Genomic DNA, 23360 nt, shown 5'->3' with positions numbered 1-23360 from the left:
AGGTGTGATATATGATGAGTGACTTGCCTCGACCAATAGAATGAGGCAGAAGTGATTTGCAAGTTCTGGATCCTAGGCTTTGACAGTCCTGGCAGCTTCCTGCTTTGCTGTTTTGGGGTGCTGCAACCACTATGTAATGAACTTGCGCTATATTCCTGAGTGGTTAGAGATCATGTGTGGCAGGATGTCCACCCGACAGCCAGTATCAATGCCTTAGACATGCTAACGATGCCAGCGTAAAGTCTTCAGCCCCAATCAGGCTAGCAGATGACAACAGCTGCATAAATGGTCCAAGGAAGATTAGCAGAATCGCCCGTCTGCGTCCAGCCAACCCACAGACTTATGAGAAATATTAACTCATTTTAAGCCACCAAGTAAAAATAGCTGTACTTTTAATGTGTAACTTATGAAGAAGTCTACAGTAGACTAAGAAGTTGCAGAGCTTATGGTCGAGTCTGTTCTCCGCGTTCTCCACTTTTGGTGCTCCGTAGATGTGTACCATGTGCCACAGAGTAGTTAGGATGAGGAAGGGGATAGAGAGAGGAGCTCATGTTAAAAAATGCCTCTGCAGCCTCTTCCCATCCTTACGCTTCTGTAATGTATGTGGAGCCAGTAGTCCCCAGAGTGCAACTCCCATGGAAGTCAAGACTAGATGGCAGGATTCTCAGCTTTATTACTCTTTTCGTTACATCAGACTGTCCTATTCATTCTTGTTGAATCTGGTACTTTTTAACTTCTGCCTGTTAGCCTGCAGTAGAGTTGGGCTATTGTTCTGGTTGTCAACCAAAAAAAAGTTTAGGCTGTAGTAAAGAATAAAAAGCATTTATTTGAGCAAAAGGATTACAATCTGAGAGATGTGGATTCAGGTGGCAACCCCAACTGCACTCTGGAGAGAACAAAGTAAGGCAGGGTTTATAAAGACAAAACCCACAAAATATAATTCTTTCATGGGAAGGAAGGATTGCTGGCTTGGTTAACAGGGATTTGTTAGTTCCAGTACCCAAAGGAGGGAGGTGAAAACTACAAGGAAGGAAGCTCTGTATGTCCCCGTAACAGTTGTTCCAGGATGTTTATGGTTTGTCCTTGAGCTGAGTTTACCAACTGAGTTAGCAACTTCATAGCAGCACTGAGAACTGAGGCACAAGATGTGCACAGATCCATGTGCTTAACAGCCTCCAGACTCTCTTTAAGTGAGTCAGCAGTTTCTTCCATTATACAGGGTGGGGCAAAAGTAGGTTTACAGTTTGTATGGAAAATAATAACGCAAGAATAAACTCTGTTTTGCATACTCACAAGTGTAAAGCTACTTTTGTTTCCTCCTGTATGCTCTTCATTATTATGGTGAAGGTTGCTCTGTTAATTCTGCTTTCCAGGGCACTCTGAAGGAGAATGACTGTAGGACCATTGTCTTGACCTTTTGTTATTACTTTGCCCGTAGACACCAAGGAAAAGGTTGGTGTCTTTGGAACCCAACTACCTTAGTGGGGGGGCGGTGATGTTGGGGAATAGAGAGGCCTGTCACCTGGGGTTGGGTTTGAGAGAGTTGGGACATTTCTCCAGGTGACTGAATCAGTAATATTTAGTGTGGCTTCACAGCTTTCATAGTGAGATTTTGCAAAAGGAAAAAGTTTAGCCTGATAAATTAAGGAGAGAAGAGGTGCTTGGCTATTCTAACCTCACTTACCTTTTTCTTCTATATTATTTTACATTTCCCTTATTTTGGGAAATGTGTGAAAGTTAATTTTTTTTTTTGATTTTTTTTTTTTTTAAATATAACCTTATTGATTTCTGAGAGAGGAAAGGAGAGGGAGAGAGAGAGATAGAAACATCAATGATGAGAGAGTCATTGATTGAGCCCACAACCCGGGCATGTGCCCTGACCGGGAATCGAACCCCGATTGCCTGGATCCCAGGTCGACGCTCAACCGCTGAGCCACGCCCGGCTGGGCTAATCTTTTTTTATTTTTAATCCTCACCGGAGGATATTTTTTCCATTGCTTCTTAGAGAAAAATGGGAGGGGGGGAGGGAGGAAAAGGAGAGGGGGGAGAGAGAGGAGAGAGTGAGAGGAAAACATTTATGGGAGAGACACATCGATTAGTTGTCTCCCTCATGCACCGACCAGGCTGGGGATTTAGCCTGCAGTCAAGGCACGTACCCTTGGCCGGAACTGAACCTGGTACCCTTCAGTCCACAGGCTGACACTCTAACCACTGGGCCACACGGGAAACAGGCCATTATTTGCTTTTAGGCAGGGAACCTGGGTGGCTGGGGCAGGAGTGGGAAGGAGGTCTTGCCTCTTGTACCCTTATAACTTTGATACCATGTGACTGATAGTCCCTGAATACCCATGAAAGTAGAGATGGAGAAAATGCCCAAAAGCATGGGGAAAAGGTACAAAAAATCCAGTTTAGTAAGAATAAGAGAGGATTATTGTTGTGTTTTCTTTTTAATAAAGAAGAAGGAGGACCCAGTTCTTTCATTCTAACCTAAGACGCCTAGGGCCTTCCTGTGTCTTTCATTCTGTGCATTTGGTACATAGGAATTTGGGATCAACTTTTGCGTATGCTAAGCCTTTAATGCTTATTTGTTAGAAATCTAATGGAGTGCTTTTATATAATGTATTTCATAAGTCACACTATAGAGACTGGAATGAGTGGGATCATTTTCCTCCCTGGAGTGGAGGCTTGGCTCCCTTGCTTGTTCCTCCCATTTAAGCACGAAGTCTGACCTCCTTTCTCTGAGTCAGATAGAAGTAGGCCAGACTTGTTAATAACAAAGGTTTGAAGGTGGGGAGAGGCAACTCACTGGGCATGCGACCTTGGAAAGTTACTTACCTTCGCCTCAGTTTCTTCATCTGTGAAATAGGGATGTTAAAACGTACTTTATAGAATTGGTTGGACAATTGGAGATGGTTTGTACAAATGATCCAGCACAGGCTGATACCTCAGGCAGATTATTGGAAATGATGTAATCATCATTATTGGTTAGCGCCTGTTGATTTTAGGCCCCTTGAGGGAGTAAAGGATATGAGGTTCTTTCCATTGAGAATGACAGATGTTTAGGGGAAGAAGGACTGTATCAGTTATCTGTCGGTGTGTAACAAACCGCCAAAATGAAGTATTCTAATTCTGTGGTTTGGCTTGGTTTTTCTACTTTTTAGTGTTATTTGTGTAGCTGCAGTCAGATGATGACTGGAATGGATGAATGGTCCCAACTGGCCTCACTCACACCCTATAGCTGCTATTAGAAGTCAGCTGAAGAACATGGCCTCTCACGTTTTGGAAGCTAGCCGTGCAGCATGGCAGTCTCAGGGCACCATTCTAAGAGGACACCCTCCAGTGCTGGCTATCAAATCTCTGCTTTGCAGTTGCTGGGTTCCAACTGGTCAAAGCAAATCACAGGGCCAGTTCCCGAGTCACTGTGGGAGGTGACTTAGACTCCACCTTGGTGGAGGAGTAGCAAATAATTTGTGTCCATTTCACAAGCCCAACCTTATTTGATCTGTTTCTTGGGCTAATATTGGGCCTAGAAAGAAAAGGTTCTGTTGGTTCCTCCTGTTTCTTGTAACACTAATACCTTCTCTAGTCCAACATGTGAGCTATTAAGGAACTAGAGATATTTCATTTGAACTAAAAATTGGAGAGAAGGGTAATAGCTGCTCTTATGTATTTAAAGATCCTTCTTGTGAGGAAGGGACCAGTTCCAGGGCGTGGAGATGACTGGAAAGCAGATGTCTCCTCCCTTTAAGGAAGGATTGCCATGTGAGATAGTGAGTTTTGAATTCCCCTGCCCCAGCCTGCTGCCTTGTTAGAAGCAGTGAATAAGGAGACTAAGCACGCACCAGGGACTCTGAGGGAGCATTTCCCTCACTGAGTGACTTGCCTTACATAATTCCCATTGGTACTAAAGTCTCTGATTCTGGAACTCAGAAAGCCCACTGTGCTTTATGTACTGAGAGGAGGGATGGGGTTGGGTGATGTTAGGGAGGAATCACTGTGCTCAGAGTGGAAGAGTTGCCATGCACTGAATTTTAGTTTACTTAGTTTGTAAGTTCTGCTTTCCATGCTAGAACCCCTGGGAGTTGGGATGCATGATTGCTGTGCAGACATTCCTCTTTTGCAGTGTCAGGAAGTGCTGCACCTTGAAAGTAGGTTTCCTGTGGGTCTTAGGTTAGAATGAAAGGAATTGATGTAGGAAATAAGTGTGTACAGTTGCTTCAGCAGTTGTAGATTAATGGTCAGCTTGTTCATGTAATGAAAAGGATTTTGGTACTTTTCCGTATCATGGGCTTTGCCCTACCCCAAACATGAATTTGAGATCTTTTTAACAATACCAGGCCCAAATGGAGTGGCTGTCAGTGGAGAGTACCATGTCAGTAACTAATCAGACTATGAGCTGATTTCCTTTTTTCCTTCATTACTTTCTTCGTTGAGGGGAGGATGTGGTAAAGGCTACTGCTCACCCTGTTGTAAAGCTGCTAAGCAAAAAGTTTGATGTAGGTACTGGCTTTGACTTTGGTTAATGTTATCAGGCTGGCCACTTTGGCCAATGGTGTTTCTGTGGAGTCCACCCCATTTTCAGCCCTTGGTTTTTTAGAAGACAGAGAGTAAGGCAATAAGCTGCAGACACAGAGTGGTGGTAAGTTTTTGGTGCAAGCAGAATTTAAGCTACAAATAAATATGCCAGCTAAAGCAGAGAGTGCTTTGCTGACTGGTGCATTTATTAACTGGAAAATTTTGAAAAACCTCAACCCACCACGTGTGTAGGCTATTGGCTCTGCTTTGGGCTTCAGTGTTCTTCTGGATAAAAATAATAATTACAGCCCTGCCTGTGTGGCTCGGTTGGGTGAAAGGATGCTGGTTTGATTCCTGGTCTGGGCACGTTCCCAGTAGGGGGCGTGTGGGAGGCAGTTGATCAATGTTTTGCTCTCACATCGATGTTTCTCTCTTCCTCTCCCTTCCTTTGTTTCTAAAAAATGAATAAAAATCTTAAAAAAATAATTATGTTATTCTGATGTGATTGCCAACCATTCCTGATTCTCACTCCACTTGTGATTATAAATGATTCTGCAGCATGGATTGCTTTGTCTTTGATTTAATATTTTATAACATTTGAGTGTTACATTATCTGTACTGATTTGTCGTTTTCTTCTTTTACTTTTCAGAATGGACTGCTGAATTATGAAGTATTTCAGACCCAATACCAGAACATCATTCTACCACTCACTCCTTTATCTTCTACTAGTTATTTAAATTGAACTTTTAATATCCTACCAGCTGCTCTTCAGACACACATGGTGCATTGTTGCCATTCCCCGGATTGCATCTTTGAAACACAGGCTCTTGGTAACCTTCAGAGAACAAAGAGGCAACCTCCCGGGTACATTTACTGGGAGGGTGTCACCCTGACTGCCCTCTAGCTTTTGCTGCATCTCAATTTGAATTCCACCATGGAGCCTCGCATGGAGTCCTGCCTGGCACAGGTGTTGCAAAAGGATGTGGGGAAACGACTGCAGGTTGGCCAAGAACTTATAGACTATTTCTCAGACAAACAGAAGTCTGCTGACCTTGAGCATGACCAGACCATGTTAGATAAACTTGTGGATGGACTTGCTACCTCTTGGGTGAACTCTAGCAATTATAAGGTAAGCTGTGCATTAGAAGGCACTCTAGGTGGCTGGGCTGTCTTTGTCGGTCAGAATTTGTCCTTAAAAAAAAGTCCTTTGTGAGCAATCAGCATGATTTCTTGGCTTCCAATAGGACACTCAGTCAGGTTGTGGCTTTTGGATATTTCGTTCTAGAGCAAGTAGAGTTTTCTTGGATTTTTGTTGGGAGATCAAAAGTCCTTATCCTTTGGCACTTTGAGAGAAGGCCAAGTGAACAGATAAAGAGAGGGGCTTATGTTGGAAAGTTTACAAGCATTTACAGCCTTGAAGGTAAAAGTGAATATATCCTGCAAGACATGGGTCATGAGATCCTGTTGAGTGGCCCTTCCTGAACGAGAGATGTCCTCCCTGATTTTCTCTGGGGGACTTTTGTCACCTGTGTGTGATGGCCTGGAGCATATACTTCAGGTTCTAATTACAAGGCTTTCACGTGCCCTTGCCAGGTGGAAGGGGCAGGCAGGATCCTCTGACCAAGTGAGTTCTGAAGGTTTACCATATATACCAGTCAAGGACTGTTTTCATGAATAAAAGCCGGACTGGACTTGAAGTGCAGAAGAGGGGTCACTGTCTCCCCCTTCCACTTTTAGTTTGCCAAGAGGGTGGCCCTTTTGGATCAAGGTTGTGTTGCCAGTAGGTGCTGTAGACATTGTGAAAGGGGCTTACAGAAATAGGCCCAGTCTTCTGAGATTTACTTGGACTTGGAAACTAGTGCTTACGGTACAGTATTTCTGTGTTTACTTGAGTATATACTGAACATTATATTCCAAGAACATTAAACCTTGGTCTTGTCTAAGAGTCAGCAGACTCTATGCTTATTAAGGGTGTTACATAGGAATCTAATATTTCACCTTCAACCTGATATAATATTTATCCTATCTTTAAAAGCTGGGCTTAAATTCTATTTCATTCATCTGCTTTATTCACTTAGCTGAAGTTTACCAAGTGCTCCTTACCTGCCCGTCACTGGTGCTGAGTGGTAGGAGCATTATAGAGTTGAGAGGTCAGACTTGAGTCATTACATTTTTGAGGGCTGTGAAGTCACCTTGTGTGCATTGGAATTCAGCTCCACCACTCTTTCTATGTACATATTAGGATGCTTCTGGTTGTGAGAGTAACCAAAAACGGACTCAGTTGACTTAAAGTTACTATAAGGAGACTGAATAATTTCCTTTAAGAATTTAAGAGGTGCACGGTAGTTAAGGGCAGTGTCTAGAGAAGAAGAGTGTCGGCTGGGTCTTTATCTGAGAGGAAACCTTTCTCAGAAGTTCCCAGTAGGCTTTTTCTCATCGCAGAATGGCTCTGCGTGCCTACCCCAGCATCACTGGAAAATGGATGGTGTCTGTGGTTGCTTTTGACTGTTATACTTAACCTCCTGTTTTAAGAAGGGACTCAGCCTCTACTGAATGAAGCCTGTGGCCATGTGAAGGAGGGGAGATATGTGAACAGTCTCAGACTTCTGTTAGGCAAGGGACCTGGGTACTATGGGTGTTAAATAAGTCACCTGCAGAACCTGCTGCACTGCATGAACTTTCTTAACCTCTCCAAGCTTCACTTTCCTCATCTATAATGTTGAGATGACTAATTCTAAGCACTAGACGAGAGAGTATATGAACGTTATCACATGCCTGCCACATAATAAACATGCAGACATTAGCAGTTGTCAGGACTTGGTTCCTGTCTTCAGGCAGCTCAGAGTCTGGGTGGGGGGGTGAGCACTGATAAAGAAGTGAGTGGCTACAGCGTAGTGTGTTCAGTAATGGAGATACACAGAATTCAGTGGAAGACAGAAGAAGAAAGTAGTAGCGCTACCAAGAGGAATCCAAGATTTTAAAGATTAGGTAGTTTTTTCAGAATAATGCTTGCAGGGTCACAAAGGCGTGAAAGAGGACGTCTGACCTTTGTGAAGTAAGTTCTGAGAAAGATTGCTTGGTAAAGAAGTCAGAAACACAGCTTTGGCTACTGACTGGCATTTAGTCATGGACAAGGCACTTTACCTGTCTGCAGTACAGCTGATCGACTGGTTCATGTCTGGGAGGCCTCGGGCTATATATCTCATATGACTTCATACAGATGGCTTTGCCATCAGGGCTATGTCTTTTTTTTAAAAAATATTTTAAAAAATATATCTTTATTGATTTCAGAGGCGGGGGGGAGAGAGAGAGAGACATCAGTGATGGGAGAGTCACTGATTGGCTGTCTCCTGCATGCCCCCGACTGGGGATCCAGCCCCCAACCCAGGCATGTGCCCTGACTGGGAATCAAACTTTGATCTCCTGGATCCTAGGTCGATGCTCAACGGCTGAGCCACACTTGGCCGGGGTAGGCCCATGTCTTGGGGTTCTCATTGTACACCATGCTGACACCCCCTTATTTATAAGCTCTCCAGGTGTGGTTCACACCTGGAGCAGACAGCCTGGAACATAGTAGGTGCTCAACAAATGCTGGTTACGTGCATGAACTCAGGAACTTAGACTGCTCAGCCTGTATTCCTGGTTTCTTTACTGAAATCTGGAAACAACTTTTAGGACCCCTTACCTTTTTTTTCTTTCTTAGTCATTGATCAAGATTTCTCATTCAGAGCCTCAGGTACATTTTAGGTTTTATTTGACGTGTTTTAGATATTACAGATTGACAGGATGTGCTTTATATTAAAGAAAACTTTGAGCTTGGCTTTCTGAGGTTTGTTTTTTGTTTGTTTGTTTGTTTTACTTTTTAGTTTAGGACTATAAAGATGAGAAAAGGGAAGTAATTTTGGACTCCCCAAACAATAGTACTTGGATTCCTTTTTTTAACAGGGAATGTAGATGAGTGCCAGCATAATGTCTTATTTTAAAAAATTGTTGGCTGGAACTTGAATCACTTTACCTTTGAATATTTCTTAACATGGCAAACAAATGTGTATTTGGTATTGATTGCAGTTTAATAGCTACCATTTGCTTACTGTATGTTAGGGGATTTTGTCTTATTTAATCTTTATAACCACCTGCAAGATTGGTGGTGTCCTACCTAATTTTATACATGAGATTACTGACATTACCCAAACTTATGAGATGATTTCTACTAGTGATTATGGAACTGGGATTTAAATACAGGTCTCTGATTTCCTAGCCAGTGCTCCTTTCCTAAGAATGGGGGTCAGCACTTTCTTAAAGGCCATATAGTAAATAAGCCTGTGGCCATATGGTTTTCTTGCAAATACTCAGCTAGCTTGGTCCATCACAGTGCCAAAGCAGCCACAGACAATTCCTAAATGAGTGCGTGTGGCTGTGTTCCAATGAGGTTTAATTTACAGAAACAGGCAGTGCTGGTTTGGCCCATGGACCAGTTTGCTGGCCCTGAACTAGAACTTTGAGCACCTGCTATATGCCAGTCCTCTTTTTTTAGTTGTATAACCATTCATGGTTCATCTGGAAGAGTGAGGCTTATACTGTGCTTATACTTTGGGAACAGGGGAGCACTCCTTTAGATTAAATGGAGCACAGTTTGTTTTTGGAGCATGTTGTATCATATTTCAGGAAAACTTGCCTTTTTTAGCTTTTTCACTCAGACTCCTATTAGGATCGGTATGCATTCTGTTGATGTACCACTGATCATGTGCTGTGAGCTGGCTTTGGGCTTTCTTGGGAAATAGAAGTCCTGTTGGTGATTGAGTAATTGGTTATTTAAATAATGCCCTCGAGTGTCCAGAATTCCACAGTGGGAGGGGCCTCTCTAAACCCCCACAGCCAGTGCTGGAAGGACTTAGTACGTTTTCTGTGACGTCACAGTGATTGTGCGAGACATAGATCGAGATGGGAGACTCTTTTCATGAGGCTTCTTTTCTAGGTTATACAATGTTAAAAAATAAAAAGAACAAGCAAAAAATCTGATACGGCTTTCTTCATTGATCTGGTCTTTTCTTGATTAAAATTTGAAGAAAATAAAATTTGAAGAAAGAGAAAGATGGTTGAGTAGCATATACCTTCAGCCAGTGTTTGTGTTTTCCCTTTCCCTTCTGCCTCCTCTCTAGGTGAGAATGGACAAAAGGTAGGAGTGAGCTGATGGGAGAGGCTTCCTGGGCTGTGGGAGCTTGAGGGAATCGAGGGAAAGGGGCTGTGCCCTTTGGGCCAAACGCTGCAATCACCTGCACATTTAGTGGGCTTCTTGGAAACTGAACACCCTAGTGGGGACCGGGTGACTTTGTGAATATAGTCCCACAGCCCTTTCTTTGCAGTTCCAAATTCCCCAAAGCTCTGAAGACTTAGTGTTTTTTACTTGTCACCTGAGGTGAACTGATGTGCAACTACTTATAGTCTTTATTTACTTGCTTAGGGCGTGTTGCACGGAAAAAATATTAATATGTTTGATTGTGGGTTGCTGTCCCAGATTCTGTTGAAGGGTGTGTGTGTGTATGTGTATAAATATACATATTTATTTCCATTTCTGTTTCTACTTCTATAACTGTGTGCACTGTTTTCCCTTTCTAAAACCTGAAAAATTCTGGCCTATAGTATTTTAGATCAGTGATTGTGGACCTGTATTTAATATTGTGGAATGATAATAAGAGCCCAGAAATTGTGCTACATATTTGTTCATTTTTTTTTTTTTTAACATTATTGATTTCAGAGAGAGGAAGGGAGAGGGAGAGAGAGAGAGGAAAACATCAATGATGAGAGAGTCACTGATCGGCTGCCTCCTGTGTGCCCCCAACTGTGGATCAAGCCTGCAACCTGGGCATGTGCCCTGCCTGGGAATCAAACCTCGATCTCCTGGATCCTAGGTCGATGCTTAACTGCTGAGCCACACCCGGCCAGGCTATCTGTGTTCATTTTTAACTTACAGTTACCATATGAGGTAGATACTGTTTTCCTCATTTTATAGCTGAGACTGATACTCAAATAAATCGAGGTGACAAATAACTCGTTCAAGGTGACAGAGCCAGTAAATAAGGTTTTTGGAACTTGACATCCCCTTTCCCCCAGGTGTTTATGCAGCTGAAGTGAACTAAGCACTTATTATGATGTGGCAGATGCTGGACTGGGGGCTGGGTATCCACTGTGGAAAAGATAAGCCCAGTCTCTGCTCTAACCATGTATGGTCACTGCCTAGGCAGTCTAGCTCTAAGTCTAATATGTCTGGACTTTATCCCTAGGCACTATTGTCTCAAGGCCCATGCCATGCTGCCTTGTATTTGAAATGTGTAGGTTCCCTATTAAACTAGGGCTTCCTTTGCCTCTGCCGTAATTATCTTAATGGTCTTATTGGGGGACAGGTAAGGCAGAGGACAATGCACAATGTAGGATAGGAAATAATTAGCTGTTAAATTATATCATATTTGGAGATGCCTTGATGGAGAAGTAGAATTAAATAGGGCCCTGAAGAATCAAAAGGAGTGAGTTACAGAGGGTTCAGAGAAGCCTCTCTCCCTCTTTTGTTCTCCCTTTCTGGGCAGCACCATCTCTGCACAGACTGAAGATTTAGTCTGTCCCTGCGCTTGAGCAGTGTGAGCCCTGCCCTGGACCAAGTGGGCCTGAGGAGAAGGTGTTGACAGATAAGGGAGGTTCCTCTCTTTCCCTTGCCTGTCTCCCAAACCCTGGTTTGCCTTAGGTTTTTATTTTCCCCATGTGTCCTTGAGAGGAGAGCCAGAAAAGATGACTGGGTTCAGATTAGGTGACTTCTGTTTCTTTTTCTGGAGTCTGCATGGTGTTGCCATCAAGTGATGGGTCCTTTCAGAGGTTGTCCATTCTCCTATGTTTTCCCCAAAGTGTTATCCTGTTGGTTGCAAGGAGTGACATTTTCTGGTATAATTTTATTTTTTAAAATATATCTTTATTGATTTCAGAGAGAGGGAGGGATAGGGGAAGAGAGTTGCAACATCAGTGATGAGAGATTCGTTATTGATCGGCTGCCTCCTGCATGCCCCTGACTGGGGATCGAGCCTACAACCCGGGCATGTGCCCTGACTGGGAATCGAACTGTGGTCTCCTGGATCCTAGGTTGATGCTCAACCGCTGAGCCATGTCCATCCGGGCCATTTTCTGGTATAATTTTAGAAGACAGTTGCCTCTCTCGTAAGTGGAGAAGCTACAGTGAGCAGTAATAACCAAAAGCAAAAAGAACTCAGGAAAAGTTACTTCAAGGAAATTTATGTGGATTGTCAAATGAAAATGTTGTCCTCAATGTATGTAATTAATGGCATTTTTCCTACATATGTGTTTACGCATATGCAAGGGCAGCAGATTATATTGGAAATAATTCAGATTTGAACAGTCTGATTCCTCTCCTGGCTTTGCCTCTTAGACTTTTGAGCAGGTAGCTTTCCTCATCTGTAAAGGGTGTGGTGATTCCTGTCACTTCGAGTTAGTATGAAGATTCAGTGAGCCAGTGTGGGTAAGGTGCAGCACGTGGTCAATGCAAGGAAGATGATGAAGGTATTACGTAGTTATTGGGGCAAGAGATAAGATCTGTAGAAAGTTAACTTTTATGTGGGGCTGAGGTTGCCGATCTTTTGTGATAATGTGAATTTTTCAGCTGTGCACTGTTGATGATAAAGTCTCTGAACAGAGCGGCAGCTGGCTGAGCCATGTCCATCTGGGCCATTTTCTGGTATAATTGTAAGGGTAAGTTTAAAACCTATGGGAAAGGCCCATCCTTTGATTGAGGACCTCTGTGTTAGGAAGGTTTCACTTGTTCTTTTTGTTTTTAACACTTACTTATACTTTGCCTTGTTTTGGAAAGCTAAAATTTAAGGGTACAAGTAATAGAAGAAGTGATAAATTGAATGTCAAAACAAAAAGAAAAAGAAACAGCTGAGGTGAGAACGTGGCGCCAACAACGAGGCTGATGAGTACGTGGTAGCTAATGTTTACTAACTGCTAACACTTACTAAGCACTCATTATTGCCAGGGCCCATTAAGTGCTTCAGATTCATGGCCTCGTTTAGTTGTGTTGTGAGCTCTGTGTGATAGGCCCTATGATTATACCCATTCTGCAGCTGGGGAAGCTACCTGAGCGAAGTGAAGAGCCTAACCCAAGGTTACATAACTAGAAAGTGCACGAGGCAGGGTTCTAATGGGATAGTCTGACTTTAGAGCCCACATCTGAATCATTATGCAATACTACTTTCTTCATAACATTGCAACAGTATTAAGAGCTTATTTGTTGGATAAAGAAAAGAGTGTAAAGATACCCCACGGTTAATAATTATTGTTTTAGGAGGTTAGGTATTGAGTGAGAGATAAGCAACTTGTTTTGTACTTCAATGAAAAAACAAAAATCTTTAATATTAATATATGTAAAACAGTTCTTTGGTCCTAGTAGAATCATGACCATATGTACTTTTAAAGTTTTGTATTTTGGAAAATACTCGACTTACAGGAAAGTTTCAAAAAGCAGTGCAGAGAAGCACTATTTACAAAAGCCAAGAATTGTAAACAACCTAAGTGTCATCAGCGGATGAACGGGTAAATACTGTATGATCTCACTTATATTCAGATTCTTAAAAAACATACCAAAACCCCTTTCACAAACCAAGCTCATAGATGAAGAAAACAGATTGGTGGTTTTCAGGGGCAGGGGTTAGGGGGTAAGAGAAATGGATGAAGGGTGGTAAAAGGGAGCAAATGTTCTGTTAGTCATGGGAATGTAATGTACAGCATGGAGACTATAGTTAGTAATACTGGATTGTATATTTGAAAGTTGCTCAGAGTAAATTTTAAAAGTTCCCATTACAAGAAAAAAAAAATTCTGTAACTATGTATGGTGATGGATGTGAAGTAGACAGACTTATTGTGGTGATCATTTTGCAATACGTACAAATATTGACCTGGTCAGTGTGGCTCAGTGGTTGAGTGGTGACCCATGAACCAGGAGGTCATGGTTCGATTCCCAGTCAGGGCACATGCCTGGGTTTCGGGGCTCCATCCCCAGTAGGGGGCGTGCAGGAGGCAGCTGATCAGTGACTCTCATCATTGATGTTTCTGTCGCTCTCTCTAAAATCAATAAAAACATATTTTAAAAAAATCTTTAAAAAAACAAATATTAAAGCATTATGTTGTACACCTGACGCTAATATAATGATGTATGTCAAGTATACTTCAAAAAAAGTGCAAAGAATTTTCATGTTTCACCCAGAAATAAATACCATACTAGTTTGTCTTACCATTCTCTCTGTATGTAGCATGTTATTGTAATTTTTGAACTATTTGAGAGTAGGTTGTAGACACGATGCTCTGTTGCTTCTAAATATTAGTGTGTGTTTCCTTAAAACAAGGACATTCACTTACTTACTCCTAGTACAGCACAGTCATCTAAATCAGTACTAGGATTGGTAGAGTACTAACAGAGCACTCTACCTGTTCTATTGATGTCCTTTATAGCGAAAGGAAAGAAACTTCTTTCTGGTCCAAGATCCATCCCAAGATCACAGGCTGCATTTAGCTCTCTTTTGTAGTCTTCCTTTAATCCGGAGCAGCGCCTCATTACCAGTATTTCCTGTCTTTCTGACTTAAAACTTTTGAAGAGGCCCAGCTGGGCGTTGTTCAGTGGTTGAACGTTGACCCAGGATCCAGGCGATCGGGGTTCAATTCCCAGTCAGGGCACATGGCTGGGTTGCCGGCTCGATCCCCATTTGGGGGCATGCAGGAGGCAGCCGATCAATGACTCTCGTCATTGATGTTTCTCTCTCCCCCCTCCTCTCCTCTCTCTGAAATCAATAAAGATATATATATATATATTTTTAAAAGAAACTTTTGAAGAGTACAGGCTATTTATTTTGTATTGCCCTACAATTTGAGCTTGTTTGCTGTTTTTCATGATCAGATAAAGGCTATGCATTTTTGGCAGGCATGCTGCAGAGGTGTTCTGTCCTCAGTGCATCATAACAGGAGACACATGGTAGCTCTTTGTTCTACCTCCTGCAGGAGGTGTTTGCCAGGTGGCTTCAGAAAGTTGCTACTTTTTACTTTTATAATTAATAGGTTTTTTTGGGGAGATACTTTGAGACTGTGTAAATATCCTCTTTGTGATCAAATTTTCACCTGCTAGTTTTAGCATCCAAAACTATGATTCTTGCGTGAAATAGCTATTAGTATGTTGGCTGCCAAAGGGTGATTTAATAATTTCATTACTTCTCTATTTTATTAGTTGACTCCATATATTTTTGAGATGTGTATCCTATGCCTGTTTGTATAGTAGGAAGTAAGTGTGTATTTTGATAGTTATTCCAAAAAGGAACTACTGTGAAGAAAGAAAAACTGTTTTTAAAACAGTCTTATTTAGATACATTTATATTCATAAAGATTTTTAGGCAATTTAATAATTTATAAACATATACTAAAATGTGATGAAGTTTGCTTTGGCTCTGGGCTTCCTAGCAGCCAAAGTAGAAATGGAGAAATGGTCATCTGTAAGTTTTTATAACAATTGTGTTAGGAATATAGAAAGTCGAATAATGGCAAAATGTTTTCCTTGATTTAGCAAGATACTAGACAGTTTGCAGGATGGGAAAAAAGCAGAGCATGGAAAATGGGTGAAGTGAGACAGAACCGCGTGAGATCCAGGTTATTCAGCTGCACTATTCCTGTAGACAGAGCTCACCAGCTTGAGCTTTGGACTAAGGGAGACACTGTCAGATGGCATCCATGTTGAAAGACCAAGAGGCGGCAGACCCACTGAGTTACCTTTTTAACGGGTTGGGTAAAGGGGGAGAATCTATGACAAGGAGCACAGCAAAGACTCCAGAGAATTGGATAAAAGCGGCTTGAAATATAGAATGGGAGGTCAGCCTTGGAGGAATGGTCAGGCTTCAGCTGCTTTTTGCATGGGATTTTGGGTAGCGGCAAAGGTGGCTGCCCATTTGGACCCGTTAGATGGGGGACAGATGAAGTGGAAGTGCTTCATGCCAGGTTTCATGACTGGCAGGAATTTCTGTGTTTAATCATCCTTAAAGACTCTGTGGAAGAGATGGTCATTAGGACTCTTTTGGATAAGAGAAGAGAGATGAATCAGCAGGCTCCACAGAGGAGCATGCCTCATAAATAGAGACAATATTCTGAGATAAGCAGACTGGTCATACACCAGTGAAGCTGAGCAGTATTCCCAGTTAGACAAGCCTGGAAGGGTAGTAAGACCTTGGAACCGACTTGGAGGGCAATGGCAGCCGTTGAAGGACCCTTGGGAGAGCACAGCATTCCAGCAGTGTGCTAAAGACTGCCTGAGGAGTTAAGGAGCTGGTGGAGGTAGTGTAGACTAGGACCGAGGGGGAGTGAGGGAGAGGCAAATTGGAGTAAGAACCGGGTGGTGGTTTTTGGTGTATTTGGATGTGTGAAGGACGGATGAATTGGAGAAGTCTTCAAGATTTCAGGCTTCAGGACTCCATTTATTGGCTGAGGATAGCTTTATGAAAACAGTGGTCAAGTTCTTTTTCAGAAAGATACTTTTTTTTTTTTTTTTTTTTTTTGGAGAAGGCTTTTTACAAAAAAAAAAAAAAAAGCCAAATACTTTTGAGGAACAATTTAGAGAAGTGGAGAAATTTTTCTTTGACTTCTTACTTTGGCTGAGGGTCCTAAGCCTTATGTGGTAGTTGGAGCCAAAACACTAACAGGAATCCCCAATTTGGAGTGCGTGAAGAAGTAGACTTTATGCAGTGCAGATAACTCAATTGTGATATAGCAAGGCTGTGAAACAGCATGGCTGTATGTTCGGTAGTGTTATAGCTCAATTATGAAGCAGCAGAGCAGCCTGGCTGGGAGGAGGCCCTGGGGCGAGGCGGCCCTGGGCAAGGGTCCTCTGCTCCCAGACAGCTCTGCTCTGCCTGGCCTGCTCCTTCCATTCCTTTCCATGTTTTGTCTTTGGTGTTTCAGTTCCAGCCAGGAAACAGTTTTTAGTGGAAAGGGAAAGTGCTCTGAGCTGGAAGGGCGCTGACTTACTTACTTAGAAGTCTCTGCCCTGGTTCCTGATTGGTTGGTCCTCATGCACATAAGGCCTCCAGAGCCCCACAGTTTGATGGGTCCAAAAGGTATTGTCCTGATTGGTCAGAATGGAGCCGCTCTGATTGGTTGGTGAGGATGCTGATGAAGGATATAGCTGCACAGCTCCGATGGGATGGGGAGTCTCAGTCCTTTTTGGTTGAAATACAATTCCAGGTACTCCTTTATAAGGCTGGCTTAGATGTCAGGAACACAGTATAGGCGGAAGGCAGTTCAGTGCAGGCTTTTCCGTGAAGTGTGGTTTGCATATGCATGAGAGGCCCCTGTTTAGGAATAAATGCCAGGACCTGCTTTTATTTTTTTATTATTTTTTAAATTCTCACCTGAGGATATTTTTCCATTGCTTTTCTGAGAGATTGGAAGGGAGAAAGAGAAACATTGGAGAGAGACACACCGATTGGTTGCCTCCTGTGTGTGCCCCTACTGGGGCAGAGCCTGCAACTGAGGTAGTTGGTACTTGGCTGTAGTTGAACCTGGGACCCTTCAGTCCGCAGGCCGACACTCTAACCACTGAACAAAACTGACTAGGGCGAGGACCTAAATTTGAACCATTAATCACCAGGAGTCCTTCTTGGTAGGTATATTCTTTCTCAGGCTCTACATGTGCTTTGTGGTTTATATTCATACCTTGGGAACAGCCTTTTTAAACACATTTTTTGAGGCTGCCCAGTTGAGATATTTTTGCAAATGTTGATTTAAAAAAATAATTTTGTTTTTATTACAGTAAAAGTGATATGTGTCTGTTGTACAAATAAGAACAAACTAACTTCTGACAAAGCTATAATGAAAAATTGACAGTTGCTCATGGTTTTTGCCATGCGATAACTATTTTATTTATATATCCATAGAAAAAAGATGGAGAGAATATTTACATAAGACTGATCATACTACGCATGCTGTTTTGTTAGCAATATTTTTTAAGGTCAAATTTATGTCATGATTATTTTTCCAAATCAATAAATTAGATTCTTATGAGTTAATATAATTTTAATGTATTTTTGGTTAGCCATTACTTTTTTCCATTTTTCAAAGCAGCTATGATTTTATTTATTTATTTATTTATTTATTTATTTATTTATTTATTTATTTATTTATTTATTTTTGATCCTCACCCAAGGATATTTTTCTTTCCATTGCTTTTCAGAGAGAGAGTGGCGGGGAGAGAGAGAGAGACGGACAGACAGACAGACATCGACATCAATTGGTTGCCTCTTGCACGTGGCCTGAGCCTGCAACTGAGGTACCTGCCCTTGGCCGGAATTGAACCGACGCTCTACCCACTGAGCCAGTCCGGCTAGGGCTTTATCCATACTTTGTTGCTAACATCTAGGTCAGCAATTTTTTTAAAAATTTATCTTTATTGTTAAAAGTATTACAGATGTCCCCCTTTTTCCCCATTGACCCCTTCCACCCTGCGCCCACTCCCCACCCCAGGACTTTCTCACACTGTTGTCTGTGTCCATGGATTATGCATAAATGCATGTAAATTCCTTGGTTGTTCTCTCCCCACCCATCCTGGGTAGGTCAGCAATTTTCAGATGGTGTACCGCGGCATGCTGGTGTGCTGCAAGAATTTTTAAAACGTGGCCCGAGCCTGCAACTGACTATTTTGTCAGGAGCACTGACCTCTTTTGCCTTAGATTGTCAAATAAAAAAATGACAACAGCCAACACAATAGCCATGTGGTGTGAATGAAGCAAAATTACATCTTTTTTTTGGTTAGATTGGCAAAAATTATATTTTTGGGTGTGTCGCACAATTTTAGTAATTAGTTTGTGTGCCACGAGATGAGAAAGGTTGAAAATCGCTGATCTAGGCGGCTCCTAGTTCTTTTGGTCTTAAGCATCACTACACAGAACATATGTATGTGTATGCCCTCGGTGTCTGCTGAAAGTTCTGAAAGGTTGAGTGGCTGAGTCAGGGACTCAATAGCCCACCCGTCATTGGTGCATGGCATTAGCATTTCTCTTGGTATTTTTCCTTTGGATGGGCAAACGCTACCTCTGTGTCGCTAGAAGCAGCATTGAAGAGTACTGGTTCTGCTTTTAACCATTCAGATAAGAGCAAACCTTAGGAGGACTTAAAGTAAATAATTTTATTTTTTGTGATTGCTGAAAATGCCTTCTGCCTGTGGTGTGTGAAATATTAACAGAAGGAGCTATCAGTAGTTAGGAAGAGGAAGTCCTGATAACACAATAAAGTTTACTTTGGAGTGGATTAAAGAAGTCTGGGTCTCTCTATTTGTTGCTCTTTAATTCCTTTAGCTTACTTTGTTTCTACACAGAATGAGAATAATACTGATTTATCTCCCAAGAGAATTGTGGGGGGGAAAAAACCATCATAATTCATTTCTTTGGAACGTTCCTTTCCTTTTCCCAAGTGCTTTCCCAGCTATATTAACCTACATATTAGCTCATCTTAACTGGGCAGAGATGGGAGATGCTAAATAATGCTAAGTCGATGGCAAATTTGGTTTTGTTGGGCAGTGAGCGATAGGTGTGTTATCTTATTTGGTTCTTCATATAATTTCAGGCTAACCTAACAATGTTGTTTTTGTGGGGTTTTTTTTAGAACAACAGCTTTTAAAGAAAAATGACTTAGCTTTTTTCATCATGGTTAGTCAGTGGGCTTTATATTGAACAAGAACTCAGTTCAAGCTAGTTTAAACTGAAATGGGCATTATTATTATTGGGGCAGATCACTGGCCAGGGTGGTGGTTGAGATTACTGTGGAAACAGTGCTGGGGATTGGGTTAGGCAGGGCTCTGCTTCTGTGTGGCTAGTGGCCAGCCTCAGACACAGCTTCTGTTTGGTGTTGTCCTCATATCCGCTGTGACCCATTGCTCACCACCAGGGAAAGAAACGTCTCTTCTTCCAGCTTGGAGCAAAATAAACACAAGCCCTTAGAGAAATCCCTAAACCCTTGACCCACTCCTTGTGGCCAGGGAGGTTTGGCAGTATGAGAAAGTGGTGGCCCCCTCTCAGAAAGCCTTGGGTTAAGGGGTGGAGTAAGGAGGGTGCGTTTTCCTAAAAGAGGCTTGGCTGGGCAAAGTGGCTCAGGCGTGACCACTGGGGGAATTATGTATGTCTTTGGAACTTGGTATTTTAGATTGTTTTAGAGGCTGCAGGGCTCTGGTGGGAAGGCTCAGATGTTGTGCTAGGAGGCCTGGGTTTGCATCACGGCTATTCTTTTTATGATTTGGGCGGATTTAGGTGCGCCATTGAACCTCTGCCTCCTGTGGTCAGAAGTGATGGACCTGAGGAGTGGCCCTGTGTTCCACAGTGCTTGGCACAGCACTGTCTCCCTGTGTGCACCTCATCTCACTGCTCTTCTCTTCTGATGACCCTGTATTACTTGGATTTTTAGTTCTGTCCCCAAGTGAGAGCTTTTCTATCTTTCCCAACCCCTTTAAACTGATAAGCCTAAATAAGTGGTTATTGTACTAGATTTTGAAATTTTAGCACCAAAATGCCAGTGTTTTTATGGGTATAATGCCATTCTTTCTGCATTTTAAAAATCTGAAGTCTGAGTCATTTATGTATTGATGTACACAGAGAGGTGTATGCTGCTCTAGCACTTCAGATGTGCCCCCACCTTGTCTGTCCTGTTCTAAGCAATTCATGGGCATCTGTAACTAAGGCAGTGGGAATTAAAACTAGTGAGGTTGAGCCTCTTATGTTTATTCATCACTTATATTTTTCTGAGAGTCAGTTTGAGCCCTTTACTTCTGGTAGAGCTCCCAAATAGAGTAGTTTTAAAATTAGGAGGGAAGGAAAGATGTTAAGGAAATTTAGAAGAGGATATGGTAGGGGGACTAGGAAATGGAAAGTGCCAGGCCTGATTTCCAGCCCTCCCCTGGATCTGGGCCACCTTCTTCTTTGTAGGGGCTGGATTCCTTGTTCTCTCCTTTCTCTAGATCTGTTTTTTTAGGGCCAGACCTTTTCTCCCCTAGGTTAACATTGTAGCCAGGATCAACCTTCTGGCTTAGTCATGCTACTTTGAGAGAAGTATTTTTGGAGCAGGTGGGTGAAAGCCAGTGCTTTTCACAGTGAGCATTGGTTGGGGGTTAACTACATGCTGCCAACCCAGCCCCGAGGGCTACCCATGGCAGGTTGTGTTTGGGATTCCATGCAACTCTTCATCTAAAATGAATGAGAGGATTTCAACTCACAGGGCCCCAAAACACAGGTGGATAGGATGTGTGCAGTGGAAACATGCATACAGGATGGGCAAAGTAGGGTTACAGTTGTTTGTACGGAAAATAATACAATGATTAACAAATAATAATATAAGAATAAACTCTGTTTCGCATACTCACAACTGTAAACCTACTTTTGCCCCACCCTGTACATACCGGGACAGTTGGCAATAGGTGGATCTTTGATGATTGTTTCTAATACTTATTAAGCATAGTTTAGTTGGAGAAAACTTTATATGCATCATGTATGGACCCGTGCATGTAGGGATTTATATGCTTTATCACTCTGTGCACACCAGTCCATGAATGAGTCAGACTTTACATTTTTAAAATACAGAAAGAATGGCATTATGCCCACACATGTACTGGCCTTTTGATACTAGAATTCCAATTAAAAAATGAAGTATGGCATATACCATCCTATTAAAGATTATTTTTAGGGGGAAAGGGGGCATTATAGGGGAATGTTTAATTACTGATCTATTAAGTTTTTCATTGTTCAATTTTTAAAAATAATACAGCTGGCATTTTAAAAAGTTTTTTTTCTTTCTAAAGAATACTATAGGGCCTTCAAAAGTGCTAGTTCTCTATGCAGGTCAGTTTTTTTGTATTAGATATGTGTGTGTTTACTTTCTACCCAGGGCTGTTGCTGTTAATAAAGGAGCACGAGGAGTGAAGAGGTTGAAGGTGACAGAACAGGAAGCACCTAGAACTCATTCTCTTTTTCTCTGCTCTGAGGAGAAACAGAAGCCTCAAGTGCCTTTATAGACTGAAATCTTGTTTCCTTTCTTTCGGGAAAAGTGATGTGTTTCTTATGCCATCTCCAAAACTAGGTGCACCCTATAGGGCAGAGATGCACTTCTGGCAGTGGGAACACAGGCAAAGGAGAGCTGAAGTGCTTAGGAGCCCTGTTCTAGACTCTTACTTTGGCAATTGCTTTTATCTCCTCTGAAGTCACAGCCTACTTCTGCTGTTCCAGTTGTTGTATTTTTTAACATGCTGGCAGGTGCTCTAGCCTTCAGATGTTTAGGAAGCCCTTTTCAATGTTGGAGCTTCAACTTGTCAATTCCTAGGTGACACTTTTCTTTCCCCTTGTTTCTTCAGAGGTGGCCTTGGCTCTGTAAAGTAGATAATTTATAACAGAAAAGTTAAGAGCTTGAAATTTGGGGCCAGACTGCTTGGATTAAAATCCATGTTCCTTATTCTTTCATTCATTAGCTGTGTGATGCTGGGTAAGTTACTTAACCTCTCTGGGCCTCAGCTTTTTACCTGTAAAATTGGAATTATATCAATCTCATAGCCTTGTTGTGAGGGTGAAAACATTCATGCCCAGACAGTGCTTGACACATACATAGTGCTGCAGACTTGTTAGCTTCATGATTATTTCGCAGCACCCACTGTGACACTCCTTCTCCCTTCTTGCAGAGCAGCCTCCTTTTAGGGAGACTTGGCTGTGTCTTTGCAGGGTAGGGGGCGGAAGTTTACTGGTGCACGTCTCTTACTGCATTAAAATGTCTACGAATATGGATTGTGGGGTATATGGCCTATCTTTTTTTTTTCCTAAACTATTTTGGAAATAAATAAGCAGTTGTCTCTGGTGGGGCACATCAGATTCATTGAGGGCATTTAACCTCCTCCCTCTGATGAAAACCACCAGTTAAAGTGTGTCCAGGCTTCAGGGGTTGGTTCTCAACCAGGCTGTAATGAGGGAGACGTTTCAAGTCATTGTGCACGCAGTTTGATGAGCTGTGTAAGCAAGCTGTGAACACCTTAAAAGGCTTTCAGTATTGGAAGAAGTTGCTCTCACATGAGCATAAAACTGATGATACTGATCACAGCGAAGAACAAAAAGAGCATACATACGAGCAAGAATAGGAAGGGCTTTGAGTGGGGAGCTACTAGCCTGATGGGCACGCATGAAAAGAGGCGGCTGCTACTGCTTGAGTGAAGTCAAAAGTGAATTAGAAGTATTTGCTTTGCATATTTTGCCAAAATGACTTAGTGGTGACAGAAATTACAGAAAAGGAACTGTCTGAACATCAAGATATTTGATGTGTGACACCATACACAAAAATAAACTCAAAATGGATAAAAGACTTAAATGTAAATCACGAAACCATAAAAATCCTGGAAGAAAACATAGGCAGTAAAGTCACAGACATCCCACGTAGTGGAATTTTCACTGATACATCTCCTAGGGCAAGAGAAACAAAGGAAAAAATAAACCTATGAGACTACATCAAACTAAAAAGCTTCTGCACAGCAAAAGAAAACAGCCTCAAAATACAAAGGAACCCCACGGTCTGGGAAAACATATTTGCCAAGGATGAATCTGATAAGGGGCTAATTTCCAAAGTGTACAAAGAACTCATAGCACTCAGCAAGAGGAAGACAAACAACCCAATTAAGAAATGGGCAAAGGACTTAAATAGACACTTCTCCAAAGAGGACATATGGATGCCAAGAGACACATGAGAAAATGCTCAATGTCACTAATCATCAGAGATGCAAATTAAAACCACAATGAGG

General features: G+C 42.1%; 1 protein-coding gene across 9 annotated transcripts in view; it reads left to right on the top strand.

Moving 5' to 3' along the window:
* CLASP1 (cytoplasmic linker associated protein 1) overlaps window positions 1-23360 on the top strand; it is a 267488-nt gene that overhangs the window by 25947 nt on the left and 218181 nt on the right. For all 9 annotated transcript variants that reach the window (XM_087819914.1, XM_087819916.1, XM_087819919.1 and 6 more), the window contains one exon: window positions 5166-5645. In XM_087819914.1, the coding sequence (XP_087676040.1) occupies window positions 5451-5645 (195 nt within the window). In that variant the 5' untranslated portion in view covers window positions 5166-5450. Of the gene's footprint in view, window positions 1-5165; window positions 5646-23360 lie in introns of those variants that run through there.

The sequence above is a fragment of the Miniopterus natalensis genome, chromosome 8, assembly GCF_054644295.1.
Source record: "Miniopterus natalensis isolate mMinNat1 chromosome 8, mMinNat1.hap1, whole genome shotgun sequence".
Taxonomy (NCBI): domain Eukaryota; kingdom Metazoa; phylum Chordata; class Mammalia; order Chiroptera; family Miniopteridae; genus Miniopterus; species Miniopterus natalensis.
The sequence above is the reverse complement of the archived record's forward strand: the minus strand, read 5'-3'. Positions and strand labels throughout refer to the sequence as shown.